The sequence below is a fragment of the Podarcis tiliguerta genome (assembly GCF_965153285.1).
Source record: "Podarcis tiliguerta genome assembly, chromosome: 1".
NCBI lineage: Eukaryota > Metazoa > Chordata > Lepidosauria > Squamata > Lacertidae > Podarcis > Podarcis tiliguerta.
Genome location: NC_139534.1, coordinates 63,730,240 through 63,751,638, shown reverse-complemented (window position 1 = coordinate 63,751,638; position 21,399 = coordinate 63,730,240). Strand labels below are relative to the sequence as shown.

General features: G+C 44.1%; 2 protein-coding genes across 5 annotated transcripts in view; both read left to right on the top strand.

Moving 5' to 3' along the window:
* Window positions 1–350: 350 nt before the first annotated feature.
* Window positions 351–18,278, top strand: LOC310679761 (tumor necrosis factor receptor superfamily member 10B-like). Of its 3 annotated transcripts, XM_083445430.1 has the most exons (11): window positions 351–449; window positions 5,761–5,845; window positions 7,501–7,632; window positions 8,578–8,686; window positions 9,403–9,473; window positions 12,505–12,633; window positions 13,319–13,341; window positions 14,491–14,541; window positions 14,847–14,996; window positions 16,544–16,613; window positions 17,202–18,278. In XM_083445430.1, the coding sequence occupies exons 1-11, from the start codon at window positions 396–398 to the stop codon at window positions 17,498–17,500; spliced, it is 1,173 nt and encodes a 390-aa protein (XP_083301556.1). In that variant the 5' UTR covers window positions 351–395; the 3' UTR covers window positions 17,501–18,278. The 3 variants fall into 3 exon arrangements, with proteins under 3 accessions (XP_083301556.1, XP_083301558.1, XP_083301557.1); XM_083445432.1 differs by lacking the exon at window positions 14,491–14,541; XM_083445431.1 differs by lacking the exons at window positions 13,319–13,341; window positions 14,491–14,541 and having other exon boundaries at window positions 14,824–14,996.
* Window positions 18,279–18,865: 587 nt separating this feature from the next.
* Window positions 18,866–21,399, top strand: part of CARS1 (cysteinyl-tRNA synthetase 1) — a gene marked incomplete at its 5' end in the record, with an annotated part of 32,370 nt that continues 29,836 nt past the window's right edge. Inside the window, one exon of one of the 2 annotated variants that reach the window (XM_083425892.1) lies at window positions 18,866–19,067. In XM_083425892.1, the coding sequence (XP_083282018.1) occupies window positions 18,866–19,067 (202 nt within the window). The remainder of the gene's footprint in view (window positions 19,068–21,399) is intronic. The other variant, XM_083425891.1, reaches the window with a different exon arrangement.

The window sequence follows — 21,399 nt, the reverse complement described above, 5'->3', positions numbered from 1 at the left end:
TATTCTGTTATTTCCGTCAGCTGCTCATAGAGCTTCTCACAACCAAGGACAGCATAAAGAAAAAGAGCGCGGGACATGGAGAACTCAGGTATTAGAGCTGCGGCCAGAAATGGCGACGCCATCTCTCACGGATAAATGATCCCCGATTCCTTTTATTTATTTCTTTTTTACCAGATAGGGCTAAGGCTACACACTCCCTCTCCTGGGGGGGGGGGCATTCGCTTTCTTGCAACTTCCCGATAACTTTCTTCCGCGCGGGCGGGGGAGGGGGTTGGAGAGAGAAGGAACCGCCCAATATCGGCTCTCAAGGGGCAGGACCGAAGTTGTCCCTCCCCAAATGCAGAGGGGGCGCTTCCGCAGTTCAGAGGCAGTGCTGCTCCGTCCCATTTGGAGCTATGGCGGTGGCGTTGAGGGCTGCGGTGCTGTTGACGGCCTTGGTGCTTGAGGGGGTGAGTGAGGACGGGCAGCGAGAGCGGGAACCCCGGGGCAGCAGCGGAGAGCAGAAGGCAGCGCCGCTCTCCTCGCGAGTTGGGCGCAGGGCAGCGGCAGCAGGAGGGCTCCCCAAGGGCCGAGCGGCGTGCGCCCGCCTTCCCCGCGAGCCATTGTTTTTACTGCGCCGCCTTTCACTCCCCGCGGGAAAGTTGCCCCGCGTGGCGAAGCGGCCCCGGGTTGGGAAGCGCCAGGATCTCTGGAGCGAGTCCTCCTTCGGGGGTTGTGGGGGCTCCCAGCAGCAGCAGCAGCTCCCCCCGGCCCCGCTGGCTGGGACTGGTGGGGAGCGGGGTCCCCCTTCGCGCGGCACCCGGGTCTGGGTTTTCACGGGGAAGCGCCTTCCTCGCGACCTGCTGCCGCCGCGGACCGCGCGCCGCGGCTGATAAGGAAGCCGGCCGGCTCCCAAGTTTTGGCTCGCTTCGGCTTTTTCCCCGCTGCTCAAAATGGCTCCTGCCCGCGCAGGCAATCGGGCAAGCGATGTTGAGGGTCGCCTTCTTCCGAAGAGCGGAAAGTTCACAAGGGCGGCGGTTGGCTTCTTTTTTTTAGGGGAGGGGGTTCTTGGAAGTTGGAGGCGCTTCCAGAGGGAGATCGGCTCCGCCGTTTCTCAGACGAGGTTTTGCACTTCCCAGAAACGATGGGAAGCCCGCGGAAACGAAAGTGGGATGGGCGTAGGCGTTCCCCAGGGGGTCCTCTTGCGACCCGCCTTCAAATCCGCAAGCCAAAGCTATTCCCTTCTCCGTCTGAAGTCAATTCTTGCTGCTGTAATAACCATTAATGGTGACGTCATTCATTAAGAGGGTAACGGCGTGTTAATACCCTGTGACGTCAGGTAGAGGGCTTCCGGGATTCGAGAGGACTTTGCTCTTAGCGTTCTTAGACACATTCAGACACACTTGGCGGCTTTTTTCCTCCCCCCCCCCCTTTCCTCTCCTATGTCTGATTTTCATTACGTCTATTCCTATGTTCCTATTACGTCGATTACTACGTTCTACTGCAAATAGTTTCATAAAGATGATCGGCCCGAAATATTTTTACTAGTCCAGCTCCTGATACGCCAACACCTTTTCCACCTTTGTGGCCTGAAAGGTGGGGGGAATCAGTTTAAATAGTTTATATCTATGACAGGATGATTGCTTGAGACAGAAATGCTTTTAGGAAGATTGAAATGGGAAAACAACGGGGCAGAGACCTATGTTTGGAGAAGTTAGATTGGTAAAGAAATACAATCCATCTTAGAGTTTACCTTCTTTAAAAGATAGGGGTATAGGTCTTTAAAATAAATTTTAAAATACCTGCTTATGGTACTGCCTACTCCACAGAATACACTGGAAGCAAGAAATATAACTTTTAGTTTTCTACTTTATAATCTCAATTATTTAATTTAAAAATTATGTATCAGGGTACCAAGCATTCAGCCCATAACAAATGTGACTGTTGTATGCACATGATATTTTATGTTACTTTTATGTTTTTTTGTTTTGCTCTCTCTATGTAAACACATATGTTTATGAATGGTTGTGGGTTTTATTAGTTTTTGTACCTTGTTTACAGCATATATAGCATCAGATCTTTCCAATCCTGAGGTAGCATTGTATAACCATTTGCTATTCCCTCTAACATCCCTGTCACATAGGAAGATTTCAGCCCAGAATCAGCAATCGCCCTCCTTAATTCTCTCATTACAGAATAGGGCAGATTTTCGTACATCACCTGTTGTTGTGCTGTACCGGGGTTCAAGTAGGTAATCGGAAATGCCGATGGCATTTCCCCTGGCCAGTCTGCCTGGTCCTCTAAAGAGAGGTGTCCCTGCTGCCTTGCTTGAGACAGCGCGGTGCGTACAGCTCCTATAGGGGTGGACGCCGGGACTGTCGCAGGCGAAAAAGGGATAGAAGGGGGAGGCTTCCCCTTTGTTGCTGGCTGATTTGCTGCTATTGCTTTGCAATTTGCAGCTACTGTATAGCTTGTTTTGATGGACAGGTTTAAACAAAAGCATAAAGAAAAGTGCCCAGGCCACTGGACATTCATGTGCTAATTTCAAACTGCAGGTGGACAGGGGTGGTTGTAATTTTGATTGTTTTCCCTTAGGAAAACTAGCACAGACTTCTCCCTGATGTAATATTTAATTATTTATTTTGCAGTGAATTTTTATGCACCCCCTCTCTAGCAGTCAGGACCAGTACACTGTAAAATTAAGTTATTAAGTTCAACAAGGGCTGCTTAGCAGATCTGGCCTTGTAAGGTTCCTAAATGAAAGCACACATAGGTACCATAGGCAAGGTGCTATATTCCAAAGGCTGCAATCCCATACATACACAGTTCCCCCATTTGAACATGATGGGGTTTGCTTCTAAGTAGGCATGATTAATATTGCACTGTAAATTCACTGAAGAATTAAATTTTTCTTGTAAATTTTCCTTGGACTGTGGCAGTATAAGTGCAGCTGATACTACCACTGCAGCTTGGAAATGTATCTTACAGATTTAAGGTAAAGGTAAAGGTACCCCTGCCCGTACGGGCCAGTCTTGACAGACTCTAGGGTTGTGCGCCCATCTCACTCAAGGGGCCGGGGGCCAGCGCTGTCCGGATACACTTCCGGGTCACGTGGCCAGCGTGATAAGCTGCATCTGGCGAGCCAGAGCCGCACACGAAAACACCGTTTACCTTCCCACTAGTAAGCGGTCCCTATTTATCTAATTGCACCCGGGAGTGCTTTCGAACTGCTAGGTTGGCAGGCGCTGGGACTGACACCCCGCCGCGGGGATTCGAACCGCCAACCTTTTGATTGGCAAGCCCTAGGCGCTGAGGCTTTTACCCACAGCGCCACCCGCGTCCCTTCTTACAGATTTAGATTGAGGTAATTTCCAACTATGTCTCTGTGATTCTAAACACAGACAATTTTCAAGTAAATGGGATTTTTTTCAGTTGGAATGCAAGGTGGAATGTTCTTGATTGTTAAATGTCTCAGTAACATTAGCAATTTGATAAAATGTTAGCATTAAAAATAAATACTGAATGTCTGAAATGTAATTTCTCCATCAGCCTCTGCCAACCTAAGGGGAAAATAACAGAATTTGCATCTAGGTAACAAGCTACATAACAGTATTTTCACAAAGTGCATTATTTTAGTAGTCAGTAGATGCCACAGAGAAAAACTAATGTGCACATCCTAATTAGTTTTTGCTTTCTTTCACTACTAAATCACCTTGAGATCATTGTGCTTTAATTCACCCTGGTTCTCAAACTGAGTGTAAGGAAGAAAAGAGTCTCTTCTGCTGCAAGAGCCTAGATGGGGCATCTAACTCATAATGAAGGGTTTTTGAAACATGGGCATCACATTTAGTATATCTAGGAGCAACTTTCTAGTCTTTTGTTATTGAAATCTCTCCAGCTATCTCCCTGCTTTTGGTTTACAGCCTAGTGTTCAAGGCACAACTTGGAAATTCATTCTGTTTAAATCAGCAGGATAGGAATATAGCAAGCTGCCACGTGCAATTTCAGACCATTAGTCCACTTAGCCCAGGGTGATTTACACTTAACTGGCGGTGACTCTCTGGGCTCTCTTGCAGAACCCTGCATCTGATCCCTTTCAACAGGACACCGCTCTCAGCTGGCCCCTGCCTTCCTTGCCTTTTTACTTACAGCAGGTCTAGGACATGACACTAGCTGTTAACTTCCTCCTTCTCAGCCTCCTCACCCTTGTACAGCTCAGATGGGGGAGGAACAAAACTAGAATCTGTGGGTTCTGCCTGTCATTGGCTGCGGTAGCGCCTTTCATTGGTTCTGACTCCACCTACTGTTGGGTTCCTTGCCTGGTGTCCTAGTCCCAAGGGATACCAGCCACCATTGGGAATTGGTTGTGAGGCCTTTTTTGTACAAGGCAAGTGATCTACCACTAAGCTATGTACAGTAGTCCATCCCAAAGCTGAGTTTGGCCTTATCTCTACCACCCTTAGTGGTAGGGCCTATTCCTACTGCACAACAGGTTCACTGTTTCCCATTGCAGAAGTTTATGCTGTGCACTAATAAGGGTGGTTCTGATCTCTTTTAGGCTCAGAATTAATTGTTGAACGTGTAGGCTTGTTTACATTTTTATCTTGTCTCTGATCTTGTCACCTTTTTACCACTAATCATCTTGCAATGTCAGAGCCAACCACTATATTTATATGTACAGCTTAAAAGTGGAGTTACAAGTTGTGAAGTTGCACTCTGAATTCTCCCTGTTTCCAATAGCCTGAAGCCAGGAGGGCTTAGGGTTGGAGAAGTTCATGGATCACTCAGAAAACTCCTGTTGACTAATAGATTGAACAATCACATTGTGAAAATCCCACTGGCATTGGTAAAGCTGCTTAGAAATTGAAAATTTTGTGCTTGCAATACAGCCAGGGTTTTTGGTGAAAGTGCTGCTCCAGAACTGTCCCATTTTTAACATCCCAGATTTTATTTTATAATATAACATTCCAGTCCTCAGAGGTGTGCTTGAATGTAAGACAAGTGTCCAGTTCTTCATGTCAAAACAACTTAGTGTGTTTCTTGGCTTGCTTGCATTTTCCATTCAACAGAACTTCCTGACTTGCCTACTTCCGCTCCAGTTGTAGCACACTGATCCGGATTGTATAAATTGCAATAAGGAGCTGGAGTTAGGCCGTCTTCCTTCTCATGGAAATGAGCGAGTTGGCATTAACTTTTCAGCACATCGTGAACTTTCCCTCTGTCCATGCTCCTGTCCAATTCCTTCTTCAGTTCTAAAAGCAGGAAGCCCACAGTTTGCATGCAGGACAAGGGTAAACACTTTAAAATAATGTATGTCTCATATCTGGGATGGGGAACGAAGCTGTTGCTCCTGGACTACAACTCCCATCATCCCATTGGCCATGCTGACCAGAAGGCCACTGCCTCCCCATCCTTGCCTTAAAGCTTTACTGCTTGCCTTTCCTCATGTCAGAGGGTATTTCTTACTGCAGGAAACTCTTATACCCAAAATGTCAAAAGGAGTTTTGCTAGGTGCATTTATTATGTGGGAAAGATTGTTTCACACCTCTTTTTCTGGTTGCTATGAGGAGAATAAAAGTTTGATTTGAGTGTTTAAAAAGCAAAAATTTTAATTCAGCTCTACTTGAAAGCTTGGCAAAGGAATGTTTAGGTGTTTTCCTTATGAATATGCTGAATTACTGGAAAGTGAGTTTTTAAATAGCCAATAAATCTCATATTAAGATGGGATGATGCACCTGGGAAGTCCATTCCTATGAAGCCTGTCTCTCTGAATCTCTTTAGGTTGAATCTCCACGGTTGATACCTCAATGTGATCATGGAAAATATCTTGATTCTGGGAGACATTGTTGCAAACTATGCCCTGCAGGTAAGTGGTCATGCAGTAGCTTATATATTTAGCAAAATAACTGAGTCTCTCTTTGTTGGAGAGGCATAGGCAAACTCGGCCCTCCAGATGTTTTGGGACTACAGCTCCCATCATCCCTAGCTAACAGGTCCAGTGATCAAGGATGATGGGAATTGTAGTCTCAAAACATCTGGAGGGCTGAGTTTGCCTATGCCTGCTCCAAAGCTTATTGAAAAGGATTTGTTCATCATGTTTAGCATTTATATGGTACTCTTTCCTATATATTTCATCAAAGACTTATCTCAGCTATTCTGTCAAATAGGCAAATATTAGGGCCAAAGCACACATTTATGTGTTTATTGAAACGTGTATGCTGGTTTGCCAGCAGTAGTGCAGATTCACTTTAAAGGTGAAATAGATTGTGGGGGAGGTGGAAGCAGTTATTTATGGTATATCTTCCTCCTCTTCTTTTCTCCTCTGCTCCTACCTTTGGGAATTTGCATCCTTTATGCAAAAAAAAATTGCACTTTCTCTGTAAAATGCCTCTGACTTGGGAGCTTGTCAAGAAATTGATTTCCTGTTGCAAAAGTGAATAAATTTTAGAAAGGTTAGGAACCATTTTAATCAGTGTAAGCTTTCTGGTACGATAGCTCAGTCAGTAGAGCACAAGACTCTTAATCTCAGGGTTGTGAGCTTGAGCCCCATGCTGGACAAAAGATTCATGCATGGCAAGGAGTTGGACTAGATGATCCTCTGGATCTCTTCCAACCCAGTGCTAAGGAGATCGTACTGTTGGGCTTGTAGAAATACTTGGGCTTGTAGAACAGTCTCTCCTCGCATCCTGTTCTGAGGGATCTCCCAACCCTCCAAAGTAGATTTGGGGAGGAGGGGGATAGCCCCGTTGTGCGAGCAGGAGTCTGTACATTGGCTTCTGCTAGCGTGATGGGGTAGTTGAATTCAGCCTTTAATCAATTTCATTTGTCCAAAGCCTTCCTCCAAAACAGAGACTCTCCTCCTCTCTCCCTTTTTGTGCTCACACATATCACTTGAGGTAGGGTTAGGCTGAGAGATGATGGCTGCCTCAAGGTTGCTAGGGGCCTTCCCAGTCTCGGTTATCTAATCTACCCACTATGGTACACTTGTCCAAAAATATGCTTGTGTTAGATTTGAAAGAATGATAAGGAGCTACATTCAATTATTAAAGCCTAAATGTAACACCCTTTTGAAATGTTCTGCATTTCAAACAAATTTCTGGTTTAAATATTGGGAAAAGGCACCTGTGCCCACCAGTGGAGCACCCCATTTAGGGACCTGCTGCTACAGGTGCTCAATCTATTCCTGTGTTTTTTGAGGGGGCATAGTAGGGACCTCTGGCAGGTATGGCTCCACCATCAGAGCTCTTCTGCAGCAGACTGACACTTCTCTCACTCCAGACAACAGCTCTGGGGATTAGTCCCCTGCAGTTCTGTGGAATTTACTTTCCAGTAAATGTGCAGCTGACCTGTGTAAACATACATAAGATTGGGCTGCATACATTCTTTATAGATTGACACCTTTGTAACCTTAATTTAAGCAAAAAGGTTCACATTGCAGATAAAGTCAGAGGTATGCATTCTGCAAATACCTTAATTAACATGCTTTTAACCTTGACTTTTTTTGATGTCCCCATATAATAGGTACCTATGTTGCTGAAAGCTGCATTACACCACATACTTCTGGAATTTGTGCACCCTGCCAGGAAGGAATAGACTACACTGCTCATGCAAATGGACTTCAGAAATGCTTGCCTTGTGATGATTGCAAATCTGGTACAGTATGGTTTTGTGAACTGGTTGCTTTCTGACGCTAGGGTTTTAAAAGGTCACCTGTCTTCTCCCAATCAGTTGTATTTTGTTTTGCTTTAATAGTTTGCTGAAGGGATCCATCACAATCTATTTAAACTATGGCCCTCCAGAATGGTGCTGAACTACATCTCTCATCATCTCTGGCTATTGGCCATGCTGGCTGGGGCTGATGGAGTTAAGTAACATCTGGAGGGCAAGGGGTTCCCTGTCCCTGATTCCCCACCCACTTCATGACCTAGAAGTGGGACCACCTTGAATGCTAGTTCTTTCCAAGGCAGTGTTCACTTAGGGATCTTTGAGTTGCTTTGTATCCTTTGTTGTTGTTGTTTAGTTGTTTAGTCATGTCCGACTCTTCGTGACCCCATGGACCAGAGCACACCAGGCACTCCTGTCTTCCACTGCCTCCCGCAGTTTGGTCAGACTCATGTTTGTAGCTTCGAGAACACTGTCCAACCATCTCGTCCTCTGTCGTCCCCTTCTCCTTGTGCCCTCCATCTTTCCCAACACCTGGGTATTTTCCAGGGAGTCTTCTCTTCTCATGAGGTGGCCAAAGTATTGGAATCTCAGCTTCAGGATCTGTCCTTCAGGGCTGATTTCCTTAAGAATGGATAGGTTTGATCTTCTTGCAGTCCATGGGACTCTCAAGAGTCTCCTCCAGCACCATAATTCTAAAGCATCAATTCTTCGGCGATCAGCCTTCTTTATGGTCCAGCTCTCACTTCCATACATCACTACTGGGAAAACCAGAACTTTAACTAGACGGACCTTTGTTGGCAAGGTTAATCTATTGGTTCTCTAAATGTTTTGAACATGCGGCCCTGCCTACACTTTAATGCTTCTCTGAAAAGAGTGGATGACCATTGACAATTTTAGGAAGCATTGCAAATTTATTTCTGTCCTTTTTTTTAGGTTTTGAAATGGTGAAGAGCTGCACTGTGAAGAGTAACACTGAATGTCGGTGTAAAGCTGGGTATTACTGCCCCCCAGGTTGTGAGGAATGTGCCCCGTGCAAGACAGAGTACGTACATTAATGGGTTAGTGTGGCTGTCTTTAAAGAGAGGCTAGGGTACTGTTGGCACAGATTGACTTTAAATAAAAGTGATCTCTCATAATAAAAAACAACCAAGAAAAAATGCAAATAATTTGTTTTTAAATCAGGTCTCTTTTTGGTACTTGTATTTCCTAAGAAATGAGGCATACTGGCTGGTTAATATAATGATTGGCAGAAAAGTCCAAAGCCCCTTTGTGCTGGGCAAGTTGAGGGCTGCATTGGGTGGAGGAAAAAGCAAACTTAGATGCAGGTTCTTAAGAGTTACAGTTTTCATAATGACCAGGTGAGTTGGAAACAATACAGGTAGTCTGATGGAATAGTTTCTACTAGGTGAAAGTTGGGGGGGGGGGGTGATCCAGCAGAGTTGATGGAATATCTGATGGAATTTGAAAGATAATAGCTGAATTCTTTAAGTGCTTATGGTCCGTTTAAATTTTAACAATTTTATATTTAAAATAAGAATGCTAATTTTAAAATTTATAAAAATTAACTTTTAAAAATAAAGTATTTGTTACTGGTTATCCATAATGTGAGAGCTTCTCATAGCTTTTAATAGCAAATTCATTTTCTGTGAAGTTTGCCCATCTGTCTGAAGAGACAGGTTTAAGCTGTACGTCTTTAGAAGGCACAGATACCTAGCTGATTAGAAAGTCTGTCATCTTCTTTTTAAACCTAACATCTAGGTGTCCTAAAGGGGAGATTCCTGTGGAAAACTGCAGTGCCACTACAGATATGAAGTGTGGCTCTCTTACAGGTACAGTATGAACACTTTGTTTTCCAGAATGGCCGCCTCTCTTGCTTTTTGTAGTGGGCGGCCTCAAGCCCTAGTGCAGGCATAGGCAAACTCTGCCCTCCAGATGTTTTGGGACTACAGTTCCCATCATCCCTGACCACTGGTCTTGTTAGCTAGGGATCATGGAAGTTGTAGTCCCAAAATATCTGGAGAGCTGAGTTTGCCTATGCCTGCCCTAGTGGAATTGAGTACTCTTGAAGTACTCCTAGCTAGTTGACTGGAATAGTGAGCAGGAATAGTCAACGCTACAACATTTTGTTGCAGATTCCACTTTTTATTTAAAAAGCACCTAAAAATATTTAGGTATGGTAAAAAGATAAGAGAGACCGTATTTTTTGCTCCATAGGGCGCACCTAGTTTTGGGAGGAGGAAAACAAGAAAAAATTATTCTGAATCCCAGAAGCCAGAACAGCAAGAGGAATCTGGCTTCTGGGATACCGTGTAGCTGTTCTGGCTTCTGGGATAACCGCACCAAGACTCTTCAGGGCAGCAGGATGAAGGCTCCCCCTGCCCGAAGAGGCTGCGCACGGCTAAGGCACAAGCCAGGACAGGCACGTCGCTGAAGGGGCGCTGCACAGTTCTCCCTCTCTGAGAGGGAGAACTCCGCAGCGCCCTTCAGTGAAGCTGGAGAAGGAACAGAAGGAGACCCTTCTGTTCCTCCTCCTGCTTCGCATGACAGGCGCGTCGCTGAAGGGGCGCTGCACAGTTCTCTCTCTCTGCGCAGCGCCTCTCCTTCACAGAGAGGGAGAAGATGCAGCACCCTTCAGCGAAGCTGGAGAAGGAACAGAAGGAGACCCTTCTGTTCCTCCTCGGGCTTCGCTGGACAGGCGCGTTGCTGCGAAACGGGAGGAGGAACAGAAGGAGTCCCTTCTGTTCCTCCTCCGGCTTCACAGGATAGGCGCTGAGCAGAGAGGGAGAACTGTGCAGTGCCCCTTCAGCGAAGCTGGAGAAGCAACAGAAGGAGACCCTTCTGTTCCTCCTCCGGCTTCCGGGATGCTGCGAAGCCAGAGGAGGAACAGGAGTCCCTTCTGTTCCTCCTCCGGCTTCGCATGACAGGCGCATCGCTGATAGCTACCTGAAGCCTTTGGAGCAGCGGGAACTCACACTGCGCTCCGAAGGCTTCGGGTTCCTTTCGCTGAAGCCAGGAGAGTCTTGCTCTCTCTGCTTCAGCAAAAGGAACCCAAAGCCTTTGGAGCGCAGCGCAAGTTCCCGCTGTACTCCAGAGGAGAGGGATCGGTGCGCACTGACCCCTCTCGCTCTCCAGGCTTCAGCGAAAGCAACGTGAAGCCTCCGGAGCACGGAGGGAGCGCTCCCTTTGTGCTTTGGATGCTTCGCGTTGCTATCGCTGAAGCCAAGGAGCCCGCATTCGCTCCATAGGACGCACACACATTTCCCCTTCATTTTTGGAGGGGGAATAGGTGCGTCCTATAGAGCAAAAAATACGGTAGCTGGCCCTGCCCATAGTGTTACCATTTTAAAGCCTGTTTAGAGTGGAAATGGAAAACTCTGTTACACTTTTGGCAGCTTTGCCTGCTATCTCCTATGGTAGATGGTTCAGGAATCAAATCCTCTATTCTCTCAAGACTTCAGGGATCCACCTCTTCTTTTTCCAATGAAATACTCACATTAGCAGAAACAGTGTAATATACCAGGGTGCAAATAACTACATGACAGCCTGAATCTGCAACTGATTACCTTTCTGTACAATTAACTCAACTTGAAATTGGTGACATCTGTGTGTACTTAACAGCAGGATTGAGACTACAAGGCATAGACAGCAGGATTTGGACATAATGTGAAATCATAATTTCTTGTTACATTGGTTTGGGGGTTGCCTATGGCATGGGGCTAGAGGATCTGTGGCTTTCCAGATTTTTCTGCAATACAGCTCCCATCACCTCAGTCATGCTAGCTGGAGCTGTTTGGAGTTGTTGGGCTACTCAAGGAGTTTAGACTGGCCTTGACCAGGGCCAGAGCCTTTTCAGCACTGGCCCCGACTTGGTGGAATGCTCTGCCGCAAGAGACTAGGGCCCTGCGGGACTTGACATCTTTCCGCAGGGCCTGCAAAATGGAGTTGTTCTGCCAGGCCTTTGGTATGGGCCCAGTCTGACTCCCTTTTTTCTATGGGACCCTGTATGTAAGTGGCCTCCTTGGCTCTTTCTATCGGCCCATATGGGACCAGCACAGGTGGCTGGGCATGGTGAACATTTCATATTCCTCACCCCTACGGCTGTGATTCGTGGGTTCCCACTTAATTTTATCCTGATTTTAAATGTGATTTTGAACTGTATTTTGACCAATCGTTTGATTTTGTGTTTTTAATGTATTATATATTTGGTGTTAGCCGCCCTGAGCTCGGTCTTGGTCAGGGAGGGTGGGGCATAAATAATAATAATAATAATAATAATAATAATAATAATAATAATAATAAATTACCACTGGTTTTACAGTAAGAGGTTTTTGCGATAACCTGCTTTGCCTCTGAGCAGACCTGTGGATGCACTCCTGTTCTATCTTGCTCTGGCCTGAAGCAAAAACTCAGGATAGGAAACAAATTTGCAGTAGTGTAGGTTTTCCAGAAAAGCAATAATTAGGAAATCAGCACATTTTCAGGTGCCCTAACAAGTATTTGATTTTGCACATATGATTTGTTTTTGGAGAGCAATGCTAAATACTTTGGAACTGCCAAGCTTCTGCTTGCCTAGTATTTTTTTTTAAGTGGCACCCAATCATTGTTATTAATGAGCTTATGAAACTGAACATTTTTCACCCCACATTGCTGCGTTCTTGGGAGATAGTGGCCTGTGTCTTCCTTCGTGGCCCCCTTCCTATGTTTACTATCAGAGGCACCTGGTAAGTTTTTGTAAAGCATGAGTTAATTATGTTACCCAAAGCAAGCTGGGTGTATCTTTCACCAATATTTCAGCCCAAGTGAAAAGTTCTGGTGATGGGGACCTGTTTCTAATGTGCTTATTTTTTCCTTTCCTTTCAGAAACCAAGAATGACACTTCATTTTATATAGCCATTGCATTTATTGTTGTTGTTGCTATCATTGTCTTTGGTGCTATTGCATTATTTTGCTGGAAGTCCAAAAGAAATGGTTTCTGTCAAAGCGATGAAGGTAATTTCCTAGAAAACAGCTGGGATTTGGGAACGAGCCAGTGGGAAGGACCAGCACTCAGTGGCCGAGGACACGTGTAGCTTGCAGAAGATCCCAAAACCAATCCCTGATCTCTCCAGGGTCAGACAGTAGGTCATGTACAAGACCTCTGCTTTTGTTAAATAGTTAATACTGGACTAGATGGACAAATAGCCTTATCATAGGTGACACAGAACTGGGGTGGGGTAGCCACCTTAGGACAAATAGGTGGGCAGGAGCTGGGACCGAACAACGGGAGCTCAGCCCATTGCGGGGATATGAACCACCGCAAGTCCAAGCGGCACGGTGGTTTAAACCACAGTGCCACCTGCATCCCTATTTGAAAGTTAAACACCATCAAAATCAGCGCCTGACGTCAGAGAGTGCAATGTAGTGTTAAGGAGGGCATCCCATTGGTGCAAGTGCTTCTGCTTGCCCAATGGAACAGTGTCCCCGCCCTCACCCGTATGCTGCTCTGGGGGTTCTCCTGTTCATTCCACTGTCTTAATCATAAAACTAAGAATGAAGAGAACATGACAGTCATGTCATGTCCATTTTAATTCCAACCGTCCTATGTCTTGAAATACTTTCAAAGTTGCTGTATTATGACCCAATACACTGATATATAAACATTTATTTCTCTCTCTTTCTCACCATTCCTGTCAAGGAACTTCTACCCAACCTTGGTGGGTAAGTGTCCATAAATGTCACTCCTTATTATAGAAACATGTCTGGTATACTTAGCTTCCTGCCTTCCCCATATTTTGGTTGGACAGGGCTGGAAGTTGCCATTGTGGGATGTGTCAAGCAGGACATTGTGGTCAGTTCCTTTCCGTTAGTCTCTTGCATCTCATAATCTCATTGATGAGTTATAACCCTGTTAAATTTGCAGCTTGATGACATATTTTTAAACACCTGGCAGGGGGGATATGAAGTCTCATTCAAGAAAGAGTGTCAGCTAATAATGGAAATAAAGGAACTACTTTTTGAAATCCTTTGCTATACTGGGTTCCATGTGCTCAGTGCTGTGTCCTGTTGCAGTCATGAAAACTTGTCATGATATAGTGCAGATATCTAGTACACAAGTGATAGTGGCTCAGTTTATTAACTGTGGGCCAATGGTATAATGCAATTTAGCAAGCAGCATTATTGGAAAAACTGACAGAAAAATTTAAATTAGCAAGAGGTCAAAAGAAACATGTCAGTTTTTATGCAGTTTGGTGTGACTTTATTGGCTACACAAAAAAATGAGGCATATGGTAGAACAGTGCCATAGTTTACAGCACAGTCTGGCATGCGTGAAGTACACATTTTATTTCCCCAACCACACCTTTATATAAATTCTAATTGTTATGGAAACAACTTATACTTATACTCATCGATCTAAGCAATACTTGTTAATATACATAATAATTTTGACACAACTTTGTTAGTATATTCAGAAATGTTTATTGTTTTACATTTATGTATTTGTTGCATGTCATGTGGTAGAACGTAAACAGAGATATATCTCGGTATAACCATGTTAAAAAATTTAAACATGAAAATGAATAAAACCTATGTTACCAAATAATAATAATAATAATAAAAATAATAATAATAATGAGAGAAAACTATTGGTTGCATATAAAGTGGAACATTGATGCCTATGTGTACTTTAGCAGTCTATGGATCTGTGACTCAGCAATATGCCATGCTGGCATGCCAATATTGCCCACGCATGCATCAGCGATCCAGTTTGTTACACTGAGTGCATGCAACCCTTTATAGGGAAGGGTTTTTTAAAAACAAAAACAAAGCACACCGGATCTTGCATTTAAACTGGGTCTCTGCTTCCAGGAACGCTGTAAGAAAAAGAATCCTGGACCAAATGGAGCTTCATCTGAATCGGTAAAACATTCTGATGTTCTTATGCTTAGGCTGTGATCCTGTACCCCAGGGGTGGCTAACCTGTGCCTTCCTGGTGTTGCTCTACTACAACTCCCATCACCCCTTACCATTAGCCATCGTGGCTGGGGCTGATGACAGTTGGAGGTCCCTACCCCTGCTGTAAACAGGTGCATGGAAATAAATTTCCCCAGCTGAGTGTGTACTGCTGAGTAAACATTTCCAGGATTGTGCTTTTGACACAAACAAGCATTCCTAAAGCTGACAGCCATCTAGTACCAAAAGGATTTTTTTACTTTTATTTGCAGCTGCTTATAAATCAGATGGAAAAGGCAGGTCCTCTGTCAGAAAACAAGTTGCCTGGGAATATTGACAGAAGCAACCTGGCAGCAGGCAGCACAAATGAAGAACCTCTCCTGGGAAGCACTGAATCCACCACTGCAAGCCTGCAGCCCAATGTAAGAAAGTGTAGAAGCTGTTCCACTGGAATTTTCTCTATACCTGATGACTATGGGGTGGGAGCATCTCTGACCACTGGCCTTGCTAGTTAAATCTTATCAGAGTTGGGAGCTCAACAACATGTGAAGGGCCAAAGGTTTCCCCACCTCTGCTTTATGGTGGTGTGCAAGAAACTGATTAGGTTAGCTGGCTCTTTCTTGGGTACCAGCAATCCAAAAACAGCAGTTGGGAGCTCAAGCAAAGAACATACTTAAGGTAGATGGAAAGAAAAAAAGCAAATATTGATAGAAGTATCTGAAATGTATCTCTAGACCATAGCTGGCAAGTGTCCCTTATTTGGCAGGACAGTCCCTTATCCCAGTGCCATGTCCCGCTGCTGTCCCTTATTGATGATGTCCCTTAAATTTCCCGGGTTTCAAAGGAAGCAGCTCCTCTCCCTCCCTCCTTGCCAGCCAGGGAGGAGGGAGGCTCCAACCGTGTTGCTTGGCTGCGTTGCACACCCAATAAGAAGTCTAAGAATGACTGGGGGGTAGAGCTTGCATGTCTTGTCCTGATCAAATCGGCTGCATTGCCTGGGGACTCGCCTTTGCTCAGCATTTCCCAGCGGAGAGATGACGGTGGTTTTCCTTGAGGCTTGAGGTTTTGTTTGGCTGCTGGCTGGGCTTTCTGCCTTTGGCTCGGAGGGGCTCAGAAGTTGAACATACCTGTGCTAGGAAAATCCCTTATTTTGGCTGCTGATCCCTTATTTTCGAGGCTGCTAGTCCCTTATTTTCAAATCTGTAAGTTGACAGCTATGCTCTAGACTCACCTTACTTTCCATGTGGGTACTACAGTACTCCATCTTGGGATGGGCCAAGATGGGGTACTTTGAGTTAATTAGTGTTGTTCAATGAGAATCATTCTCTGTACAAATTTAATATTTATATCCTGGTTGGATATTTGTGATGATTCATTGGCTCACAAATACCGTTGAATAGAGAGTTAAAGAATGTTAGGAAAAGTTTAAGCACTAAAAGATAAGAAATGGCAAGACAGAGTTGCCTTTTTGAGTACAATTTATGTGGGTGTTATGTTCACATGTATAAGTGAAACTAAGTATATTTGAAACACCATTGAAAAAGCCTGCAAGCATCCCATTATTCCCCTTTTGGTGACATTTTTGGGTCACTTCTGGGTTCAGCAGAATGTCCATGTGCACAATCGCACACATATTGGGCATATCTAAAATGGCAGCTGCCTGTATTGTTGTAAAATAAACCCCTTGAACATTGTATTTTAAAATATGGCCCTTTGCTTAATTATAATACTTTGAAGAAATGCTTCAATAAATTCTGTGACAGTCATCACTTTTGTAGCATGCAATAGGAAAGGTTGCTTAAAGTGATGTGTGGTTTTCTTCAAAAAGCTATTCCAATTGCTGCTGTTAAGGAATTTTTGTAGAACTGTTTATAAATGTAACATGCCAACTACCCTAAAGCAAATCATATGAATTCTTTAACTCTCTGAATTACTACTGAGATTTATGGCGGTTATTTTTTCCCCACAGTTGCAGGGGTCAAGGCAACAGCCTGTAGTAGTTGTGGTGGCAGCGGCTGAAAATTCTGATTCTGTTAAAGGTAAGTCTTTCCAAGTGTTGTTTTCCCCACCCCACGATCTATAAACCAGAAGAAGTACTGAGAAAGTATTTTTCCTGATTTTAACCTGATGTAAAATGATGGTAATCCAGTATTCATGTCTGTCCCAATTTTTTATTGGCTATGTTCTTAGACTTTAGGAAATACTTAAAATTTTATGTATGTGAATAAGTTGATTCTTTTCAACTTCGATTGTTCTGCTTAAAATGTTTTACTACACCAAATGTGCTGAATTCAAGAAGTTCCAATATGAGAAAGCTATGGAACGCAAGCATGCAGAACAAGAGGCCAGTGTTCATTGACCCATGTTTTGCAGAGACAAATTCTGTTGTACAAGTCTTACATGAACAGAAATGCAGCATTGAAAACAACCATACATATTTAACTGAAATAGCAGTATGTTGAGCACTATACAGTTGGTATTTAGGTCTTTTAAACCAGATGCTGCAGAAGAAAAGAGGTAGTATCACCTTGAAAACAAATCTATAAAGTTTTTTTGAACTGCAGTTCAGTAGCATGCAAGTGTACTAAAAGTACACCTTCTAAACTAAACATTATCTTGTATTGTAGTGCTGAATGAAATCTATTTAAATTCAACGAAGAAGGTACCACTGCGCTCCTGGAAGCATCTTATGAGAAAGAGTGGCTTAGAAGACAATGACATTGAGGAAATAGAGCATGATTACCCTTCGTTAACCGATGAACAACATTATCAGATGCTAAAAACTTTACAAAACAGATATGGCACTAACGATGCTTTGCTTAAATTATTAAATGGCCTATGGGCTATGAAGCTTATAGATATTTATGAAAATCTAACAAATGAATTAAAAAGCAAAGGTATAATAACACTGGAGACGGAAGACTAATATTTTGGTTTTTTAAATAAAACTGAACAAGAGCAGAATCTGCAAACTACAAACTGTATGGGTCTGTTGACCTTATTTTAGTGCATGTAACTTTGCTGACGATGTATAAGCAGAACACGCTGCTAATATGGTAAGTATGGAGACTAGTACCATTTGTCTGGAGGACAACAGTGCATGATGCAAAGCTACATCTATGTATTTTGTAACATCAAAATGTGAGATTGTAACTTGAGCTCCTGTGAATTGCTGTACTTGAACATTTTTGCAATGAAATCTGAGCCGCTGCAAACAAACAGTTTGTCATTCAGGTTCAAAGAAGGTAGAAAATGAATGTACACAGTTCAAAATGATGCAATTTTACACCATTTCCAAATATCCAATGAAATTGTTACTGTAAGATACTCAGCAGAAAGGACTGGAGTATATTGTATCTTTAACACTTGCATTATCAGGGAAAAAAATGTTCTTTATAAAATGTGCTTCCTATTGTGACCAAACTTCAGTGTAATACCAAAGGTTTTACATAAATTGCAAAGCGTTTTTATTAACGTTCAGCAGGCTGAAACGAGACATAATTTGCTTGAAGCCAGAACTGCAAGGTTATAAAATCATGTAGAGGTCTAACTCCAGTGAAGAGTGGGGGCAGGGGGGGGGGGACTTTATATTTACAGTGAAATCTTAGAAATGTGAGATTTTATTTTTTGTATTTAAAAAATATACCTTTTGCAAATCTTTTATATTTAAACACTTGTCAATAAAACACTTTCTACTATTAAAATTCATTGCTTATGTCATATGTGGGGAAATTTACAAGGAAAAAAGTGAGATGAAAAGGAATGAAACAAAATGGCTCCAATTTACATAGCACTTAAAATGTCCAAAGAGCCTTAACAGTGCTTCATCTTTATTTCTGAAGATGGGATGCTAGAAAATTGGCTTGCGGGGGTGGGGGGTTGAACAGATTTAGAATGTTTAACCTCACCATGAAGTGGATCCAGTTAAATTTATATTATGGGAATACCGGCACCTAAAAAACATCGAGCAGCATAGAAGGCTGAGTGAGAAATGAAATGAAAGACATTGGATGAAGTATATTTAAAAAAACACTCCTATAATTGTCCCCCCCCCCAATAGTTCCCCCCTTAAACGACTCAGCTGCTGTCAATTTTTTAGAAGGAGCACCACTTTCCCACGGGGGGGGGCTTTAAAAGAGGATTGAGGACATGATGGAGGAGAGGGCTATTGGTGGCTACTGGCCACGATGCCTACGCTCTGCCTCCGGCCTGATCCGGGTGAGGTCTGTCCAGCGGTAAACAAGGAACAACCAGAGCGCATGCGCGTCAATCAATCAAGGACGGCGGTCACATGATCCGCATCTGGGCCGGAGAGGCGTCCCTGCGTTGCCTGGTCACGCAACGCCCGCGTTCACCGGAAGCGGCGCCTGGAGGCGGAGCTGCGCTTCCGGACGCGCCGTGGGTTGCATCAGCCTGTGCTAGCAGAGCGGCGTCGGCGTCAGGCGAGCGGCTGAGGAGGAGCGGAAGAAGCGGGATGGCGGCGTCGGCAGCCGGTGAGCTTTGCGTTTCTTGGGTGCTGAGCGAGGGCTGGGAACAAGGAGGCGCGCCGGGGCGAGGGCCGCGTCCCCTGGAGCAGTGGGGCGGGAGTGTGGAGCCACAGTGGGGTGGCTTTAGCTGTGCGGTATCTGCTGAGGCGCCATATGGGGCACCTGCGGGGCTTTCCCTCATGGGGTCCAATGGACCACCTGCCCAGGGCTGTCGTGGCGCTGCCCCGCTGGGTCTCCTGCGACCGACAATGGGCGGCCCACGACGCTTTTGGTTGTCGTGGAATCCTCTCCGATGTGACTCACCGACGAGCCAGTTTCGATTCCCGGGAGCCACCGGCTTCCCTAAGCAGGCGACTTTCAGCCAGGTGAGGTTTCCCTTTCGTGAAATGGAGTTGGTCGTATTCGCAACCTACGTCCCGGGGGCATTTGTAGGAGCCCCTCTGGTTCTAACGGCAGACCCAGCGTCCTAGTCCCTCAAGGGGCCCGCCAGAGAGCCACTGGGGAGTGCTGGGTGCGCGGTGGAGGGGATTCGGATGAGTACTGCGCCTGCACCAGGAGGATCCATGTAGCTGCTGTACCTGACATTAAAAGGTCTGAGGGACAGGTCTGCCCAAGCCAGCGAGCATCACTGAATGCCGAGGCAGTGAATTGCAAGCACAGAGTGACAGGTGTCATGAGAAACATTATTATTTATTAAATTTGTGTACTGCTCTTCATCCAAGGATTGCAGGGTGGTTTACAGTATTTCTTTTTGTCAGTTCTGAATCTACTGCCAGTCGTTTTCATTGGCTGTTACCCTGAGTTCTACTCTATTCATTTGCCTCATATCTTTCTGAACTCTGTCATGCCTTCCTTGTTCATCTCCCTGCCACCCCAGCAACTTAGTTCACTCACGCCAGATTTAAATTTTCATTAAAGGGAGTGATGTTCCTGCACTCTGATATTTTAATTTAGATTTCTTGGAGGTACCTTTTCCAGTGCTGTGCTCCTTTTTTAGAGATGGGATGACCGAAACTGTACATGGTACTCCAAACATGGCTTTGTATGTTGATTAATGTAGTGATTGTAAAACACTGTGTCCATTAGTTAGAAAATGCTGTGAGAACATGAGAACATTTACCATACCATTTTCTTTGCATGAGAAAGTGTAAGGTAAATAATATTTAAGGCTAGTGTAGATGAGGCATTTGACATGTTGTGAATTTGTCTTGGATCTTGCCCATTTGATTGTGCAGCTGCTGTAGTGCATGCTATTCAGATGCAATGCTGCTGAAAGCAGACTGAGGGATACCATTGCAATGTGGATTGAGCTGACTCCATCACATGACTGCTTCATGCATGCCAGCTGTTGCATGGATAGTCTCCATCCAGATTAAAGCTTTACCAAAAGGGTATTGTGAATTAGCCCTAAGTGATCGTGTTTTGGCAGCTGTTAGTATTTGACTGCATTGAGGACCATGGCTTGAACAGAGCACACACTATTGATTATTCCAAAGCATTCCTGGTGTTATCATATGGTCATCTGGTCTTGCTTAGGTCACCAGATACCCTGTAATTAACCTGGGCTCTTACTGAATACAAATGTTTACTTCCACATAGGGTGCCAGGAAAGGTCTTCAGTACTATTTCTATTTTGGTAATACTAGCACTTTGTTTAGTTCATGTGAAGGTAAGCCAAATACCTTGAAAACATCAAGCAGCTCCACTAATAGTATTATATAAAAGCTTATTAGCCCTCAGGCCTTTGGATACATATCAGTTTCCAAAAATAAGGTCATTATAACTTTCTAATTGACAGCGCAATCCCTTTTAAGGCTACTCAGACATATGTCCTAATGGGACTTATTTCTAGGTATTTGTATAGGAATTCAGTCTGTCTCGACCTTCTTTATCTAATGAAGACTGCTTTGCATACCTTGATGGAATCACCCCTGTTTGCTTCCATTTAAGCTAGGGTTGGTTAGACGTTGGTTTAAAGAAAACAATTGATCATATTTTAAAAATAGGAATTGCTTTCAGACTAGTCTCTGACATTGCTTCTGTCTAGGCCCTGAAATCTAGATACCATGCCACATCTCTGCCCTGCCAGACTCCACATGCTATGATAAAATATACAGTACTTATTTCCTCTTATATTTTTCTTGGATAATCAAAGTCCACATATAGATAATATTCAATGATACACAGAGTAGACCCATTGAAATAATGGCAATGTTACTCAAGGAGATTGGTTTCAGTGAGTATACTCTTATGACTCAATTGAGTAGCATGCAGTGTTCTTAGCATTTCCATTTAAATGCATAATTAAGTCTTTGAGGTAAATGTGCAGAACCATTAA

Bases quoted from the DNA above. Each gene is read 5' to 3' on its own strand.
- LOC310679761 (XM_083445430.1), top strand. From the start codon at position 396: ATGGCGGTGGCGTTGAGGGCTGCGGTGCTGTTGACGGCCTTGGTGCTT. The intron at 14,542-14,846 runs GTAAAACATTCT...TTTTATTTGCAG, and splicing joins ATGGAGCTTCATCTGAATCG to CTGCTTATAAATCAGATGGA. The intron at 16,614-17,201 runs GTAAGTCTTTCC...CTTGTATTGTAG, and splicing joins AAATTCTGATTCTGTTAAAG to TGCTGAATGAAATCTATTTA.